A 16066-nucleotide genomic window follows, 5' to 3' on the forward strand; every position below is an offset into this window, starting at 1 on the left:
GATTTTCTAACTGACAGGGCCTGTCCCTACAGTCAGAACAAGCGGTGTGAGGATCTACCGAGGCCTTCGGAATACGCCTATTGCAAGACCTACATCGTCTATGGGAGGGGGCTTGCGAAATGTCAGACATCTTGTAATCCAAAGAGTTAGCCAAAGGGGGTTCCAAAAACAAGCAAAAATCGTTAACCGTTATATCAGGACTATATAAAAGCTATCTAGCTAATATAAGAAGGTTTCCAGTAAAGCGACAGCCGTTAATCTGAGAGAATACTTCACCAAATATCCGTGAATAAACTCGAAGACCATAAGCGTATCCCAGAACGTCTTGCCGGAAGCACGACAGAGGAATAATTGAGGAGGTGTCAACAAGAAGTACTTGAGTACCTGGCCACAGGTGGCGCTGGTAAGTACACCCCCTTCTAGTATTGTGATAGCTGGCGTATCCCTCCATAGAATTCTGTCGGGCAACGGAGTTGACAGCTACATGATTATCGGGTAAGTTTAATATTGAAAATTACGGATTTTGTACATTCTACCGTGTAGATCTTTAAAACTTTACGAAAATTACTTTCACCATAAAGAAACAGAACATCATTCAAGCATAACTCACGCGATACACTAAGTTAGCTTATTTACATTGTTACTTTACAACGAAATTCTCTGTTTACGAGAAACAAGGATTCTAAAGGGCTCATGACACTAGCGAAAACTGAATCCTAGTAGTGGCTATTTTCAAGATATGTTATAGCGATTCTTTATTTGTTAATTTGCACATACATAAAAAATGAAAATAAGAAACTAATATTAGACTGGATTTAATTATTTGGGTTGTGAGGACATTCACAGATAGTGCCAAAGGGATTTTTTTTTCTTTTTTTTTTTGTGGGGGGAATCATAGAGTTACAAAGGTAAAATTCAGAGGTCAGAAGAAAAAAAGCAATAACGAATGGAAAGTAGGATATAAAGCAAGTGCAGCTAGGGTCGAAGGAACTTTGTAGTGTCTCTTAAGTAATCATCATTATTAAAAGTAGGAGATTTAATAGCCCAAATGAGTCAAGTCGACTCCTGGCCGACCCTACAGTATGTAATGCCTACAGCGTACCGCAAGAGGTGCACTGACGGTACTAACTTCTTATGGGGAGAAATTCAGTTGATATAATGGGAGGTTATAATAGAGTAACAAAAAGTCCTCACGGTTCTGTAAGGGGAAAAAAAAAAGTAAAACATAAATATTGGTGTGTAGGCTAATCTTGGTCACGGACAAAAACGTTATACATAAAAAGGAAGGTTAAGAGTTTCTTATCAAGAAATTAAAACATAAAATGAAGATTCAGTGAGTTTAATAATTAATGCACAAATACTTTGATATAAAAAAGCACAACAATTAACATAATTGAGAGAGGAATGATTCTCAAGCCAAGAGCCAATCACGAACCATTCGCGTATGGGACAAAGGGAAGAAGAATCACGTGACCAGGAAATCCCGTGATATATTTGGCAAACTGCTAATGAATCGCCGGTTCTACTTTCAATCACTGGTCCAAATCCTATACAAAATAGTAGAAATAAAATAAAAATGTGCACCATTCTCACAATATACATGTTCGAGCTCAATAATCTTCAGAGTAACTGCATGGACAAGCTAGAGAAATTTACTCATTATATTTTGAGTATAGATACATAAAGATACTGGTACTGACAGCGTAAATTACACAAATGATAATAATAATAACAACCAAGATGATGATGATAATGTAACGAGTTTTTTTTTTTATTATTTATCACATTATTTTCTGCCTTGTTACCATAAGCTACAGGAAAAGCATTTGTTATAAAAATGAAAATAATAATAGATAGCTAATTCTTTAGTTTTATAGATACATATAGAATGAAGAATTTCGATTATACATAAATACGTTTCATGAATGAGAAAAAAAATAAGCAGACACGAAGAACTTTTGAGACAGCCGAAACACTTTAATATTACAGTACTCTAGTTTATGTGACATACAGTATGTGGTAAATGGATCAAGATCCCACCCTCGGCTCACACAGTCCGTAATGCAGCAGCATTTGATGAGGGTACTTAAGGATACATCGTTTTGAGGAAGATCTCTACTAGGTCTACATTTATCACAATCAGCTGGTAGCTAATGGACCAACAGAAAACTGTCTATCAGCTTATCTGTACCATTTTATCTCAACTTTCAAGATTCAAACAGAATACAAAAAAAAAAAACCAACATCTGTCAAGAAATATGGCATTGAGTTCATAACACTTTGGAAAAGTCCAATGTAATGAAAATTACACAAAATCATCTTGAAACAGGCCAATTCCTTCTATTTCCACTGTTCAAACGTCTATCCAACAGGCAATTATCCATTAGCACTTTAATGTAAATGAACAGGACAGCCTGAGCAGTCACAGACATGCTATTATATCACGAGTACTAGTTTCATGAAGCCTGGGTAGGGGCCTCGTTTGCTGTGGGTATTTCTCCAGAGGCAACCACTACAGTGCCCTGCGTATCTTGAACCCTGGTGTCCATAGCAACATCTCCCGAGGGCACTGCTGGAATATTTGGAACAGCTGCAGCATTCACAATTTCTGGCACAGCTGCAGCAGTTGCAATACCAGGTACAGCTGCAGCAGTAGCAATTTCAGGCAGAGCTGCAGCAGTTGCAATTTCAGGCATAGCCACAGCAACCACAATTTCAGGTGCAGGTTCTGGAGCAGCGGGAGCTACGGGTGCAGGTTCTGGAGCAGCGGGAGCTACGGGTGCAGGTTCTGGAGCAGCAGGAGCTACAGGTGCAGCTTCTGGAGCAATGGGAGCTATGGGTGCAGGTTCTGGAGCAGCATGAGCCACAGGTGCAGTTTCTGGAGCAACAGGAGCTACAGGTGCAGTTTCTGGAGCAACATGCGCCACAGGTGCAGTTTCTGGAGCAACATGCGCCACAGGTGCAGATTCTGGAGCAACAGGAGCCACAGGTACAGTTTCTGGAGCAACAGGAGCCACAGGTGCAGACTCTGGAGCAACAGGAGCCACAGGTGCAGCTTCTGGAGCAGCAGGAGCCACAGGTGCAGCTTCTGGAGCAGCAAGAGCCACAGGTGCAGCTTCTGGGGCAGCAGGAGCCTCAGGAGCAGGGGCTGGATTAACAGCAGGCTGCGCTGGTTGTTCTCCAGAAGGTTGACTGATCTGTTCTTGTGGCTGAGGTGTTGCTTGTAGAGTTATAGTTGTAGTTGTGGCTGTAGTCTCTGGAGCTGGTGGTGGTGGCGGTTGAGTGGTAGTGCTGGAAACCGTGGTTGGTGGGGATGGAGTAGTTGTTGTTGTAGTGGTTGTTGTAGTCGGTGGTGGAGGTGTTGACATTTCTACTACTTGTGGGATTTCCCATTCCCCACAAAAACCATTGAGAATTGGTTGTGCTGGAATACCTCGTCTGAAAAAGAAGAAAAAACACAAGTAAAGTAATCTCAGAAGCATCAATTCAAATGTCTTTAAAAGATGAAAATGACAATCAAACCATAATTAGAAACATGCGAGATTGTGTTACTCTGCAGCACGCACGTGTGATATGATTTAATCAACTTGCACCCTCTATCATTTCAACTTTAGAAAGAAGTCAGCCAGTGAGAATAAAAGAGGGATTGAATTAAAAATCATTGTGTAAGCTGGAAAACATTAAAACATTTCAAATTCTAATACACGATCCTACATATCCATGAACTCTTTGTTTCAACTGTACCTAAATAACAATCTGCAAATGAGTGAACAGTAAAGAATGAATTGCAAGGGGAGAGATCAGTCCTGCTGGCAACTGGTTGTGGAACTTATATAAAAAGGACCACTGGGGCATAAGCGACAAGATGACACATGAGGAAGGCCCAATGGAATGAGAATAATCAAAAGCATACACGTGGCATAAGGCACATTCCTTTAGCAGAAAGAAGGCTTTGTCATGAGATACAATGATCAGAGGCTCAAAACCATACGGGACAAGTGAGTGATCACTTAGTTAACCTACCAGCTGAGTGGAAAAAATTTAGAAAATTAAATAAGAATGACAAGGAATCAAGGCTTTGGTACCAAATGGATGACATGCTTAGCTGCCACTAGGGCCTTTATATACAGAAAGTGATTAGATACTTATGAATAATATACAAAAAGTCCCTAGGTACTTATGGATGATAAATAGAAGGTATCTATGGATGATAAAGAAAACGTTTCTAGCCCCTTAAACTTTGGAACATGAGAAACATCAGTCTTGACATGGTTAATTAATGTTGAACAGCAAGGGGGACAAATGGTATAGGAATTGAAGTATACCCTATATGGTTGAAAAAGATGTTTGACTTTCTTCAGTAAAATGATGAAATTGGCTGTATATTGTATATTGCGGTGAGGTTACCTCTGTGAATACACAAAATAGTATTCAGTGGTGGTCTTGGCAAAGAAGTGTGATGGACTTCTTTTTAGGAGTGGCATTCCTTGCCCCAGCTTGGGCTAAAACTTTCTGAATAACAGAGGGTTAAATAACTAACCTTAATGTAGGAGAAATTAGGACAGCAAAATACCATGGGATACCAAGACATTGCTTACCAGAACCCTAAGTAGAATAAACAGGAAGAGGCTATAGTATAAGCAATTAGACTGGTTCATGGATGGAATGTAGACTTCGTCTACGAGAAAGTAGCAGTACATCTGAAGCTTGTAATTATAAAAAGTTGGGAAAAGCTCTACAAAAAGAACGCAATACACATTTCTTAGCTAGTCTAAGGCAGCTTTGTAGAGATTTCTCCAACAGTAGGACTTGCTGTGTTTACCTTAGGGCAGTTATGACTACAAAGCAAGAGCGTGAACTGGGTGTACCTTAGGTTATTGTTCAATATAGGATCTAATATACTACGTGTCCTGGTATTAGGTATTTCAAGATAATCGTATACACACCAATCCTACAACCATGCGATCATAAAGGTTATGAGTCTTTGGGAAAACATCCAAACTACAGTAATGCTTGTTATTTCAAAGTTCAGTTTCTTGTTGCTCTAAAAGACGGGCTTAGTAGAATTTTGTTGATGTACCTATCAGTAAAGAGAGTTATAAAAGGGGATATAGGGGCTATCCTGCAATAAAGTGGGGCATTGATCTTCACCGAAGTTGATCTTCCTATCAGTTTTCAATCAGAGATTCTCTGTTGGTGGACCCCATCAAAGCTGGTCAATTCTGTATTAGCTGCGATTGGAAGAAAGCAAGCAGCATCTAATTCTGAGTTTCTTCCCAACACACACACACACACACACACACACACACACACACACACATATATATATATATATATATATATATATATATATGGAGATCATAATGATAAGAATAATTATATATATATATATATATATATATATGGAGATCATAATGATAAGAATAATTATATATATATATATATATATATATATATATATATATATATATATATATATATATGGAGATCATAATGATAAGAATAATAATAAGGGACAGAAAAAGAGCAACATGGATACAAGAGCAAACTAATTAAAGGATATTTTAACAAAATGTAAGAAAAAGAAATGGAAGGGGGTAGGACATACAATGAGAATGACAGATAATAGATAGACATCAAAAATAACAAAATGGGTCCCTAGAGATGGCAAAAGAAGCAGGGGTGAAGGAGAAGATAATGGATTGACGGGTTAAGAAAATTTATGGGTATAGACTGGCAAAGAAAGACCATGAACAAACGGGAGTGGAAGGATGATATATATAGAATAAAGATTCACTGAAGGTAAATGTAACTTTGATCTGATAATAAATGGATATATCATATTAATACTGAAAAAATGTCACCAGAGGTACCTACTTCAATTATAAAGGGAGTATAGAAAATTATTTTGATGACCACGTAAATAGCTTTCCCCTTATGGTTCAATATGAAAATCTACACAAAAAAATCTTATCACCTTAACATTCTGCAGCGATGCTGGTCTAGTCTGAAGGCAGCATCCTCTACCGAAGGGGCTTCCGATAAAGGTACGGACCACAATCTCTCGGCTGCTGCAGAGGCTCTGGGCCAAAGCCGAGGTAAGAGGTTGGTGGCATCCGCGTATTCTCCCCACATTGCTGCTTCACCTCCAAGCACCAGCTTTTTCTGCTCGTCTGTTCCTGTAAAGCACCAAAAACAAAACTGGAAATGAAATTTTTATTTGCACCAAAAACGGAACAGTAATTGAAATTTTTATTTGTACCCCCCAAAAAAAATTTTTTTTTATCATCTAGTATATGAATTCTCTCAATATCTGTGAGTGACCCTTTGATAAAAAAAAATCTTTGGAAATATGTATAGTACAAGATCAAAATTATTTCATATGACAATGAAGCTAATACAGTAACGTATGTACACAAGCATTTATTTTCTTTTGATAGAGGATTCAATAAGGGCTAAAAGGCAATATGGTATCTCCATTTAACTTTGGTAATTCAGTGATGTTAAATACATGATTGTAAAATACTTAAATGCTCTTCAAGAAGCAGATAATATCATCTGCATATCAGAATAATCAGGTCACTGTCTTAGATGCATGGAAGTTAAAAGGAAAATGCAGAAATTTCAAGTACAACACAGAAATGAATAAATAGACTTGAAGGTATACGAAGAGAAAGAAAAGTGAAATAATGTACAATTTTTAACCTTCTAACATTTGAATAAAAGTGTAATACATTCCAGAAATTTTTTGGGAATTTTTGTATGAAAGTAATTAAAAAAGTAACATATACTAAGGATGTGATTATAAAGGCTTGGATAAAAAAATTAAACCGAACGATAATCGGGAATTTCAAATCATAGGTTAGATAATATTAATAATCATATGAAAATGTTGTCTATATCCAGTTAGATGATACTAGATAATTCAATTCCCCTTTACCTTGGAAATCCGTAGGGTCACAATTGTAGAAGTTCCTCCAGTCTGGTCCATAAGTGATATAGTTGATGTACCAACAGGAAGAGAGGATGACCTGATACCCTCTCTCTGTCAGGTCATGAACGTAGTCCCGCCATCCTTTCATTTTGTTGGGGGCAAGAGAAACGTCCTTCCACACTTGCACGACGCTGGTATTGGCCATCTGTTGGCGAGAAATGAAATAGCATCGAGTTCAGTAAGAGCCTCTACATTTTCTATATCTAAAACGCTTACCTTAAAATACCAGTTGATATGAAGAGCTTTCTTTTAAAACACCGTCTGGCAAAGGCAATAGAAAGGATCAGTAAGACACTGACAATATAACTGGATGGGGGAAAATTAAATATCATAATGACGTACCGATAGCTGACAGAGGTATTGGCCAAACAAAACTACAAATGGTAGAATCACAAGGCAATGTAGCATAAAGTTCCATCAGGATAAAATATTAGTAAATTAAACTTTTAATCATTCTTAAGGACATTGCAAGAGTAGGTCATTAAAATACATCCGGTCTTACTGTACCGGTCTGTGGTTTCAATCACTTATCAACTGCTATCTCTTACCTATAAAAAAATATTGTTATTTTTAATAATAGCATTCAATACCAGTACACATCATTTTGTCTATCAAGATGCCACAGAACAGAATGTACATTTTCAAGTTTCCACATTACAAAATGCCAATATCAAGTTTCCACAGTAAAGAATACCCGAAGGTGAGATAAACAACAACAGAAATGCTTTTGAAACGGAGTGCATATGTAATTATGATGAAAATCATTACAAGCTAAGCTGTATATCCTAATGGACAACGTAAGGAAAGCCATTTAAGAGAAAGATATTAATTAAAGAACATTAAAAAAAAAACAGAAAATCAAATAGATAAATAAGTGAGATAGGAAAGACCAATATCAAAGTGAAAATAGATATACTTCATTGAATAGGCACGAGGAGTAAAGAGGAAGCAAGAAAAAAACGGAATAAGAAGCCATTAGAAGAGAGAAAAAAAATCACACATGAATAAAACTCAGAGAAACAAGTACAAAAATGACCATCGACATTGTGCGAGGATCTCTTCCTTCCTTTACCTGGACTCCTCTGTCAGCTGGGTCTTGCCAGGTGACGTAGTTGATGGGTGTCGTGTGGGCCAATTCCAAAACCTTTTCCACGTAATGCTGCTCCACTTGCCTGACCTCTGTGTAGTTGTGGCGGGCCATGAAGGCCCTCACGACGGGGGAGCTGGACCAGCACGGGAGGAAGACCTGCAGAAACCATAAGATTGACAATTCAGTGGAACTTCAAAAGTTCAAAATTGCAGCGAATGTTTTCTTTCATGTTGAACAGGCAGACGTAAATATCTCTTTATAGCTTGTGTGAAAATATCTATTCTAACATTGTTACAATTCTTAAAATATTTTATTTTAATGGTTTATTACTTCTCTTGTAAATTATATATTTCATCACTAAGCTAATTTTCCTTGTTGGAGCCCTTAAGCTTATAGCATCCTGCTTCTCCAACTAGGGTTGTAGCTTTGCTAATAATAATAATAATAATAATAATAATAATAATAATAATAATAATAATAATAATAACAATAATAATAATAATAATAATAATAATAATAATAATAATAATAATAATAAAAGTTTATAATCATAGGAGAAATTCATATTTTATTAAATTCTATATTAGTTTCAATAATTTGCAATTATAATGAGTCATATGAATGAATTCTATGCTTATGGAAAAATGTTACAAATGTTGATAAAATGAACATACTCGTGTTCTTTCCACGCATCTGTCTCCCGTATATAGGGGTGAGGCCTAAGGGAAACACATTTTCAGTCTCTCAGAAAGTCTACAGAGGGAGGTAGCAGCCCCACACACCCTTTCCTTCTTGCATAAGCTAATAACTATTCACAACTAGGTAAACTGGTGGGAGGTAAGACAAGAGAGATCCCTGCCTAGCAAGCGTGAGCCAAGTGGTGAACTAATTGCTCTTGGATTCTACCTTGAGTTTTTTAAACTCGTTTTTTTTAATTAAAGTTCCTAATCTAATGATAAGATTAATGGAAAGTAGCTTGAGAGAGAGAGATAGAGAGAGAGAGAGAGAGAGAGAGAGAGAGAGAGAGAGAGAGAGAGAGAGAGAGAGAGAGAGACGTACCTCATCCAGTCCCAGATGGATGTACCCATCAACGAAGGTGTGTTTCAGATCCATCAAGAAAGCCTTTACGAACTCGTACACCTGTAAATGGGATCAATTATCAGACAATTGTATGCATGTATATATAAATTGGCGTGTCGCAACTACTGTGGTCATCGTAGTTGAAAACAAATATTCTCGATAACATTTTTTGAAGAAAAAAAAAATTAAAATAGCCATAACGAATAATTTTTTGTGATTCATCATGACCTATTACTACACTGTTACAGTACTATATAATACATAAAATTACTTTACTACAGTTTCCTTGGGGAATTTATATTCATAATTTTTTTATGTAAATATATAAATTTTGAAACATTTATGCATTTTTGGCGTAAAAAGGGTATTGCCACAGTGGAACAATAAACACACAATTCTTTGATTCAGTGTAACAAGGATTTTGACGGTATTGCGATTACCTGAATTCAGTAAATCAAAAGCTTTAGAAAAGCATAAGCTAGTAATAATGATAAAAAAAAAATCAGTCACATAATATCAAAATTTACTTGAAACATAAGAGAATATGAACATTATTCAATGCTTAAAAATTAAATGGTTGAGAATACCACTCGCTGTGCCATAGTATTCAGCAAACTATTGCTAAACATAACTGCAATTACCAATTATGACTACTCTCTTCTCGGATAAATGAAACTGGGTTTTAATTTACTCTCGTTTCTCACCTCAAATTGAAAATAAACAAATAAAATGCAATGGATTGACGAACTAAGAAAATTGTGTGTATAGACTGGCATAGAAAGTGGACAGCTACGGATGATACTAATCATATTCGTGTCTGTATATGTATATATATATATGTGTACACACACACATACACACACACACATATATATATATATATATATATATATATATATATATATATATATATATACACACACACACACACACACACACACACATATATATATATATATATATATATATATATATATATGTGTGTGTGTGTGTGTGTGTTGATATTTTTTCAGGAGAAAGCTATTATCATAAAGTTAATTCCCCCTTGAGGTCTCTGACCCCGAGGCAGAGCAAATTCGATATTAAGACGAGTTTATGGAATATATATATATATATATATATATATATATATATATATATATATATATATATACAGTATATATATATATATATATATATATATATATATATGTATATATATATATATATGAACCTTACCTGTGGGTTGGTTGGATCAAAGTTTTCATAAGCAGCGTGATAAGGATAGTTGGGAGTTCCGGCTGTCATTCCATCGCCGTAACAGGGCGTTAGAAGATCTGGAGAAAGGAAATTTTTCCATTCAGTTAAGAGACTCACACTTAGTCTATTAGCTTTACAGACTAACTATGACATATTGCTTCTTGCATCTGAGCGCTGAGGTCTGTTGCAAGTTCCAATGACATTTCTATTTCAAAAGATACACTGTACATGTGTAAGTACCCAAATTTTTATGCCAGCCCTATGACACTTAGGGTTTTTAAAGTGGTGTCATCAATAGTAATAGGGGAGAGATACTAAAACGCTGTACAACTTCCACAAAATACTAGATTAAATCTAATGGTTTGAACTTCTGACGGGATTCAAAAAATAAAATAAACAGGAAAAACCTCGCTATCATAATATACTTTAAATATGATATGAATAACTACAAATAATTAAGTATAAATATGAATCACTGTTTGAAATTTTATCTACATATTTTTCTAAAAGTAAAAACTCATTGAGCTTTATTACTCAATAGTTTCTTGTTGATGGCGATTAAAATAATCATTAATCCAAAGATCATTATTAGAACAAATTATAGAACAGGTTTAAAGGTTTAAAGGCCACTCATGAATGGCAGAGGCAAGAGACAGGGACGTTTTCCTATCGAGAGGGACAATGCCCTAGAGACTGACCATATACACATATGTTCAGCGCCCAAGACCCCTCTACACCCAAGCTAGGACCAAAGAGACATTGACGTTGCCCTATCGAGCAGGACAATGCCCCAGAGACTGACCATATACACATATGATCAGCACCCAAGCCCCCTCTCCACCCAAGCTAGGATCAAGGAGGGCCAGGCAATGGCTTTTGATGACTCAGGAGATTGACCTATAGGCTCCCCCATAACCCCCAGCCTTAGCTAACAAGGATGGTGAGGTTGCAGCGACCAAAGGAACTAACGAGTTTGAGCGGGACTCTAACCCCAGTCTGGGGATCACCAGTCAGGGACGTTACCACGTCGGCCAACACAACCCTAAAAAAAAAAGTGATATCGACAGTCGTTATCTAAAGCTCACTTTATAAGGTGTGAGTATGAGTCTCCCCTGGATACCTTTAGAAAGATTGAATAGAATTTGATAAAACTCGGACGTTATGGTTATAAGGTGACAGTACAGATATGATCGTTTTGGAAAAATCAGGTCCGGGCCGAGATGGTTCCCAGAATCCTGTTACAACAAATCCCCCATCCAAGAAGATATTAAGAGCGTAATGACATCAATACAATCATTTGTATAATGAAGTATTTTATGGACCACGTTGGACGAACTACTATGTCAACAGAAGAGGTTCTAATACTGTTTCCTCAATAGTCTTTGAGCACGACACTTTGTTATTATTATTATTATTATTATCATTATTATTATTATTATTACCGCTAGAGAGTTATGGGGTCCTTTGAATGGTCAGACAGTATAACATTGGATCCTTCTTTCTGGTTACGGTTCATTTCCCCCTTGCTTACACATACATCGAATAGACTGGCCTATTCTTTACATATTCTCTGACCTCATACACCTGATAACACTGAGATTACCAAACAATTCTTCTTCACTCAAGGGGTTAACTAATGCACAGTAATTGTTCAGTGGCAGAGATAGATTCTTTAGCTATAGTAAGCAGCTCTTCTAAGAGGACACTCCAAAATCAAACAATTGTTCTTTAGTCTTAAATAGTGCCATAGCCTCTGACCATGGTCTTCCACTGTCTTGGGATAGAGTTCTCTTGCTTGAGGGTACACTCCGGCACACTATTCTATCTTATTTTTACTTCTTTTGTTTTGTTATTTTTGTTTATAGTTTACATAGGAAATATTTATTCTAATTATGGCATCCTGCTTTTCCAATTAGGATTGTAGCTTAGCAAGTAATAGTATTAATAATAACTAAGCTACAACCATAGTTGGAAAAGCACGATGCTATAGACCTAAGTTCTCCAACTGGGAAAAATAGCTCAGCAAGGATAAGAAATAAGGAAATAAATAAACTACAAGAGAAGTAATTAAGAATTAAAACAAAACACTTTAAGAACAGAAACAACATTAAAATAGATCTTTCATATAATTATAAGCTATAAAAAGAGACTTGTGTCAGCTGTTCAACACAAAAACATTCGCTGCAAGTTTGAACTTTTGAAGTTGCAGATAAAGTATACTGTTAATATTCCACTTTGCCCAATTTCAAAATGTAATGATCTCTATGTAGTTGCAGCTTTCTTTTTCGAGTCTTCCTTCGATCACCAAGTCCTTCCAAATAAGCCTTTTAATCCATGAAGTACTTTTGACATTCCTCTTGAATTCTTCAGTTTATAAATGAAATTGCAAACGTAGGATACTTTATTTATTGCTTATTTATTTTCTTAAAATTTTTATCACATAGTTGATATAAAAATAATTATCTATGGGTAGCTCAAAAAATGTCGAAAATCATATTTTAATCTAAGGCATTAACGAAAGATAATGAGTAAAGGTAATCTACAATTATAGAAACATCGCAAAATGAACAAAAGCATCTCGAAAAATCTCAAAAAAAAAAGAAAAAAAAAGGGATAAGGGGCATCCCGATAGAAGAACGGTCTAAAAAGATTTCTTGTAGCTGTAGTTTATAAATTAGACTACGTTAATACATTCAGAAGACATGGGAAGCTATCATCTATATAAAACAAATAATTGCAATTCCATGTGATCATTTTTTTTTTTTTTTGAGTTTGTACTCTGACATTTACTCTTTGAACTAAGTATACAAATTTCCATAGCTATTATGTAGTCAACTCAAAAAACCAACTCGTCATTACAAAAGCAGTCTTCCTCGATTAAATAATGAAATTTAATGTCTTTCAAACACAGCACCAGTCTTAAGCCTAGAATCAGTAAAGTCTTTATAACAGATTTCTTCTCAAGGAAATTATCTCTTCTTCTTCCCTCTTTGTTAAGCATTTTCTGCCACGATAATCATCTGATATAGGTCTTCATATATGACATTTCAAGATTTCCAGGCCATTCCAACTGGTCTTCATCCTGGTACTTCCAAGCGAATGATTGTACCATACTCTTCTTATAACACATTCATCTCACATTCTCACCTCATATTCAAACCATTTCAATCTCAGAAACCTAAAACTCAAAACCCCATCAGCAATCGTATTTTAAGCACAAACAATTCTTGATAATCTTTTTTACGTTATTTTAAAGACCATTAAGTAACTGTATCTTTATACTCACGTGGGAAAGCCTTGCCAAATCCTTGGGTATGTCCTGGGGTGTCAAATTCGGGTATGACACGGATGCCTCTGTAACGGGCATACATTACGAGGTCCTCCACGTCCTTCTGAGTGTAAACGTGTCTAGGAGTGTACGCTCCCTGTAATCAAATATTCTTTGTTGATTAATCAATAAAAATACTTTTAACCGTATCTCACAACACTACTTTTTTTTTGTCATACATTTTTCCTGTAATCTAGAAAAAAGCACGATACAGAAAAGGAATAAAATATTCAAATCTATATCAAATGAATAACAAATTCGTACTTGTCTGTCATTATCAATTATTTAAGCCAATTAAACAACATGCTTTAAGAGCAATGTGGGCTATAATATTATATACTTGAAAGGAAATTCATTTGATTCCTAATTGTTACTGTACGTTTTACATTTCAGTATTGACTAGTTCCCTTAGACGTATATACATCTCTTAACTAGTTTTGCCATCACACTAAAGGACACAGTCTCCGGAGGGTCCCATAATACCTTTATCGATACACTTACTAAGCTACATTTTAATAATAAAAAATGATGGAATGAGAACCAAGAAGACTAAAATCAACTTACGTGTTGCGTCAAGTTAGGGAAAATCTTTGACTCGTAAGGGAAGCTCTGATCATCGACGATATGCCAGTGGAGGACGTTCAGCTTATTCCACGACATGGAATCCAAGACCTGTAAACAACGTAGGACTTTAGTAAGCTAGCTCCAAGGGCTCAAGCATTAATAAGAAGGAATTACTAAAGAAAGAGACAGCATATTTTGGAAAAAAATAATGAATTAAAGATTGTTAAAGAAAATGAGTGAAATAACATTTCAACATAAAAAAAACGTGAGAAAATTTCCAATTGTAGGACAGACTAATATAATTGTAATAACACCTTGAGCATGAGATCCTTTGGGAGAAAATGTCTGGCGGTGTCAAGCAGTAAACCTCTGTGTGGGAATCTGGGTTCATCCTCGATCCTAGTGACGTTCAGTCGATACTGTAAGGAGAGAAGAAGAGATAAAAACACAATGATAGTCGTATCAAATCTAAATGAAAATACAAAGAATGAAAAGGATATAAAAAAGGTGGATTACATTTGGCTAATTAGCAATTTGAGAGGCCATCTAAATAGATGATACAAAGCTGAATAAAATATATATTTTTTTTTATTAGATATTCGTAATATTAATATATAAAATATACATAAAGACTCTACTACTCTGTAAGGCATAACCATGCAATAGGGATAATGGCAAGAAAAAGTGGTGGGCGGTTGAAAAGATGAGAGCTCAGAATGGCCAAACAATGGCAAGAAAGTAGAATTACGAATGAGGATTTGCAAAGATATGTTTAACAGGTATAAGAAAGGCAGATCTCAAATATAGAGAAACAGACGAGGATGAGACGAGTAACAGTTAGTCAGGAGAATAGTACGCATGAAAGTAACAGGACGAAGACCTGGAGGATGGCCAATATAACAATTGAGAAAGGGGAATGAGAAAGATTTAGATCTGGCAGGAGTATAGGATACAAGACAGTGGACAGAATGTCTGAACACATAAATGGAAAGGCTGATGCCAAAACGTTTAAGATGATGATAAAGATACTGTTGATGATGATGATGGCGATGAAGACTATGATAAGTATTTATTGGAGAAATACTGCCGTAATAAGTGATTATATAAGCAATATATTCTATCATGGAAGAGATATGTAAGAAATGAGGTGAATCCATTTCGTTGAATATGGGGAGCGCTGGTGATGCTCAATTTTTCTTCATTTTAAGTATAAGGGGACCTTTCTTTCAAACTCTGGATATTCTGTCGGCTTGGTTTTCATAACACAATAATTTTGTTCAGTGATTATTTTTTAGTAGAAGTTTTTCACAACTGGAAAGTTTTAGTCGCATTACAGTTTTTATGTATCAGTAAATAATTTTTCCGCAGAAATTTTTTCATAACAGCATTATTTTTTGTTCATATCTTAATTTTTCATGGATTATGTAATGCGTATAACAGTTGGGGATGGTGGAGAAGGTTTGGTCTGGATTGGTAATACGAAATTAGCCGACCTAGAGTATACTGATTACGCTGTCCTCAATAACAGAACACCACAGGACTTACAAAGCTTGCATTCCAGAATGCATGGAATATCACAGAAAGTTGGGCTTAAGATAAACAGAAGAAAGACAGACGATGAGAATGGAAAATGCAATCGAAGATGAAATATCATTAGGAGTAAGAATTAATGAGGTAGAATAATTTAAATATTTAGGAACTATGATCTGTAATACAGGGCTTTAGAATTGGAATTTAATGAAATATTGAAAAAAGAAAAAAAAAGAAGACA

The 16066-nt window shown here is 35.7% G+C and overlaps 1 protein-coding gene across 1 annotated transcript in view; it reads right to left on the bottom strand.

Annotated features, from left to right (window-relative positions):
* Positions 1–1323: 1323 nt before the first annotated feature.
* Positions 1324–16066, bottom strand: part of LOC137624383 (beta-hexosaminidase subunit beta-like) — an 88304-nt gene continuing 73561 nt past the window's right edge. The window contains exons 6-14 of the mRNA XM_068355105.1: positions 14610–14714; positions 14296–14403; positions 13690–13828; positions 10383–10480; positions 9144–9224; positions 8067–8240; positions 6941–7139; positions 5978–6179; positions 1324–3438 (exon numbers count right to left, since the gene is read on the bottom strand). Of these exons, the coding sequence (XP_068211206.1) occupies positions 2457–3438; positions 5978–6179; positions 6941–7139; positions 8067–8240; positions 9144–9224; positions 10383–10480; positions 13690–13828; positions 14296–14403; positions 14610–14714 (2088 nt within the window). The 3' untranslated portion in view covers positions 1324–2456. The remainder of the gene's footprint in view (positions 3439–5977; positions 6180–6940; positions 7140–8066; positions 8241–9143; positions 9225–10382; positions 10481–13689; positions 13829–14295; positions 14404–14609; positions 14715–16066) is intronic.

The sequence above is a fragment of the Palaemon carinicauda genome, chromosome 31, assembly GCF_036898095.1.
Source record: "Palaemon carinicauda isolate YSFRI2023 chromosome 31, ASM3689809v2, whole genome shotgun sequence".
Classification (NCBI taxonomy): domain Eukaryota; kingdom Metazoa; phylum Arthropoda; class Malacostraca; order Decapoda; family Palaemonidae; genus Palaemon; species Palaemon carinicauda.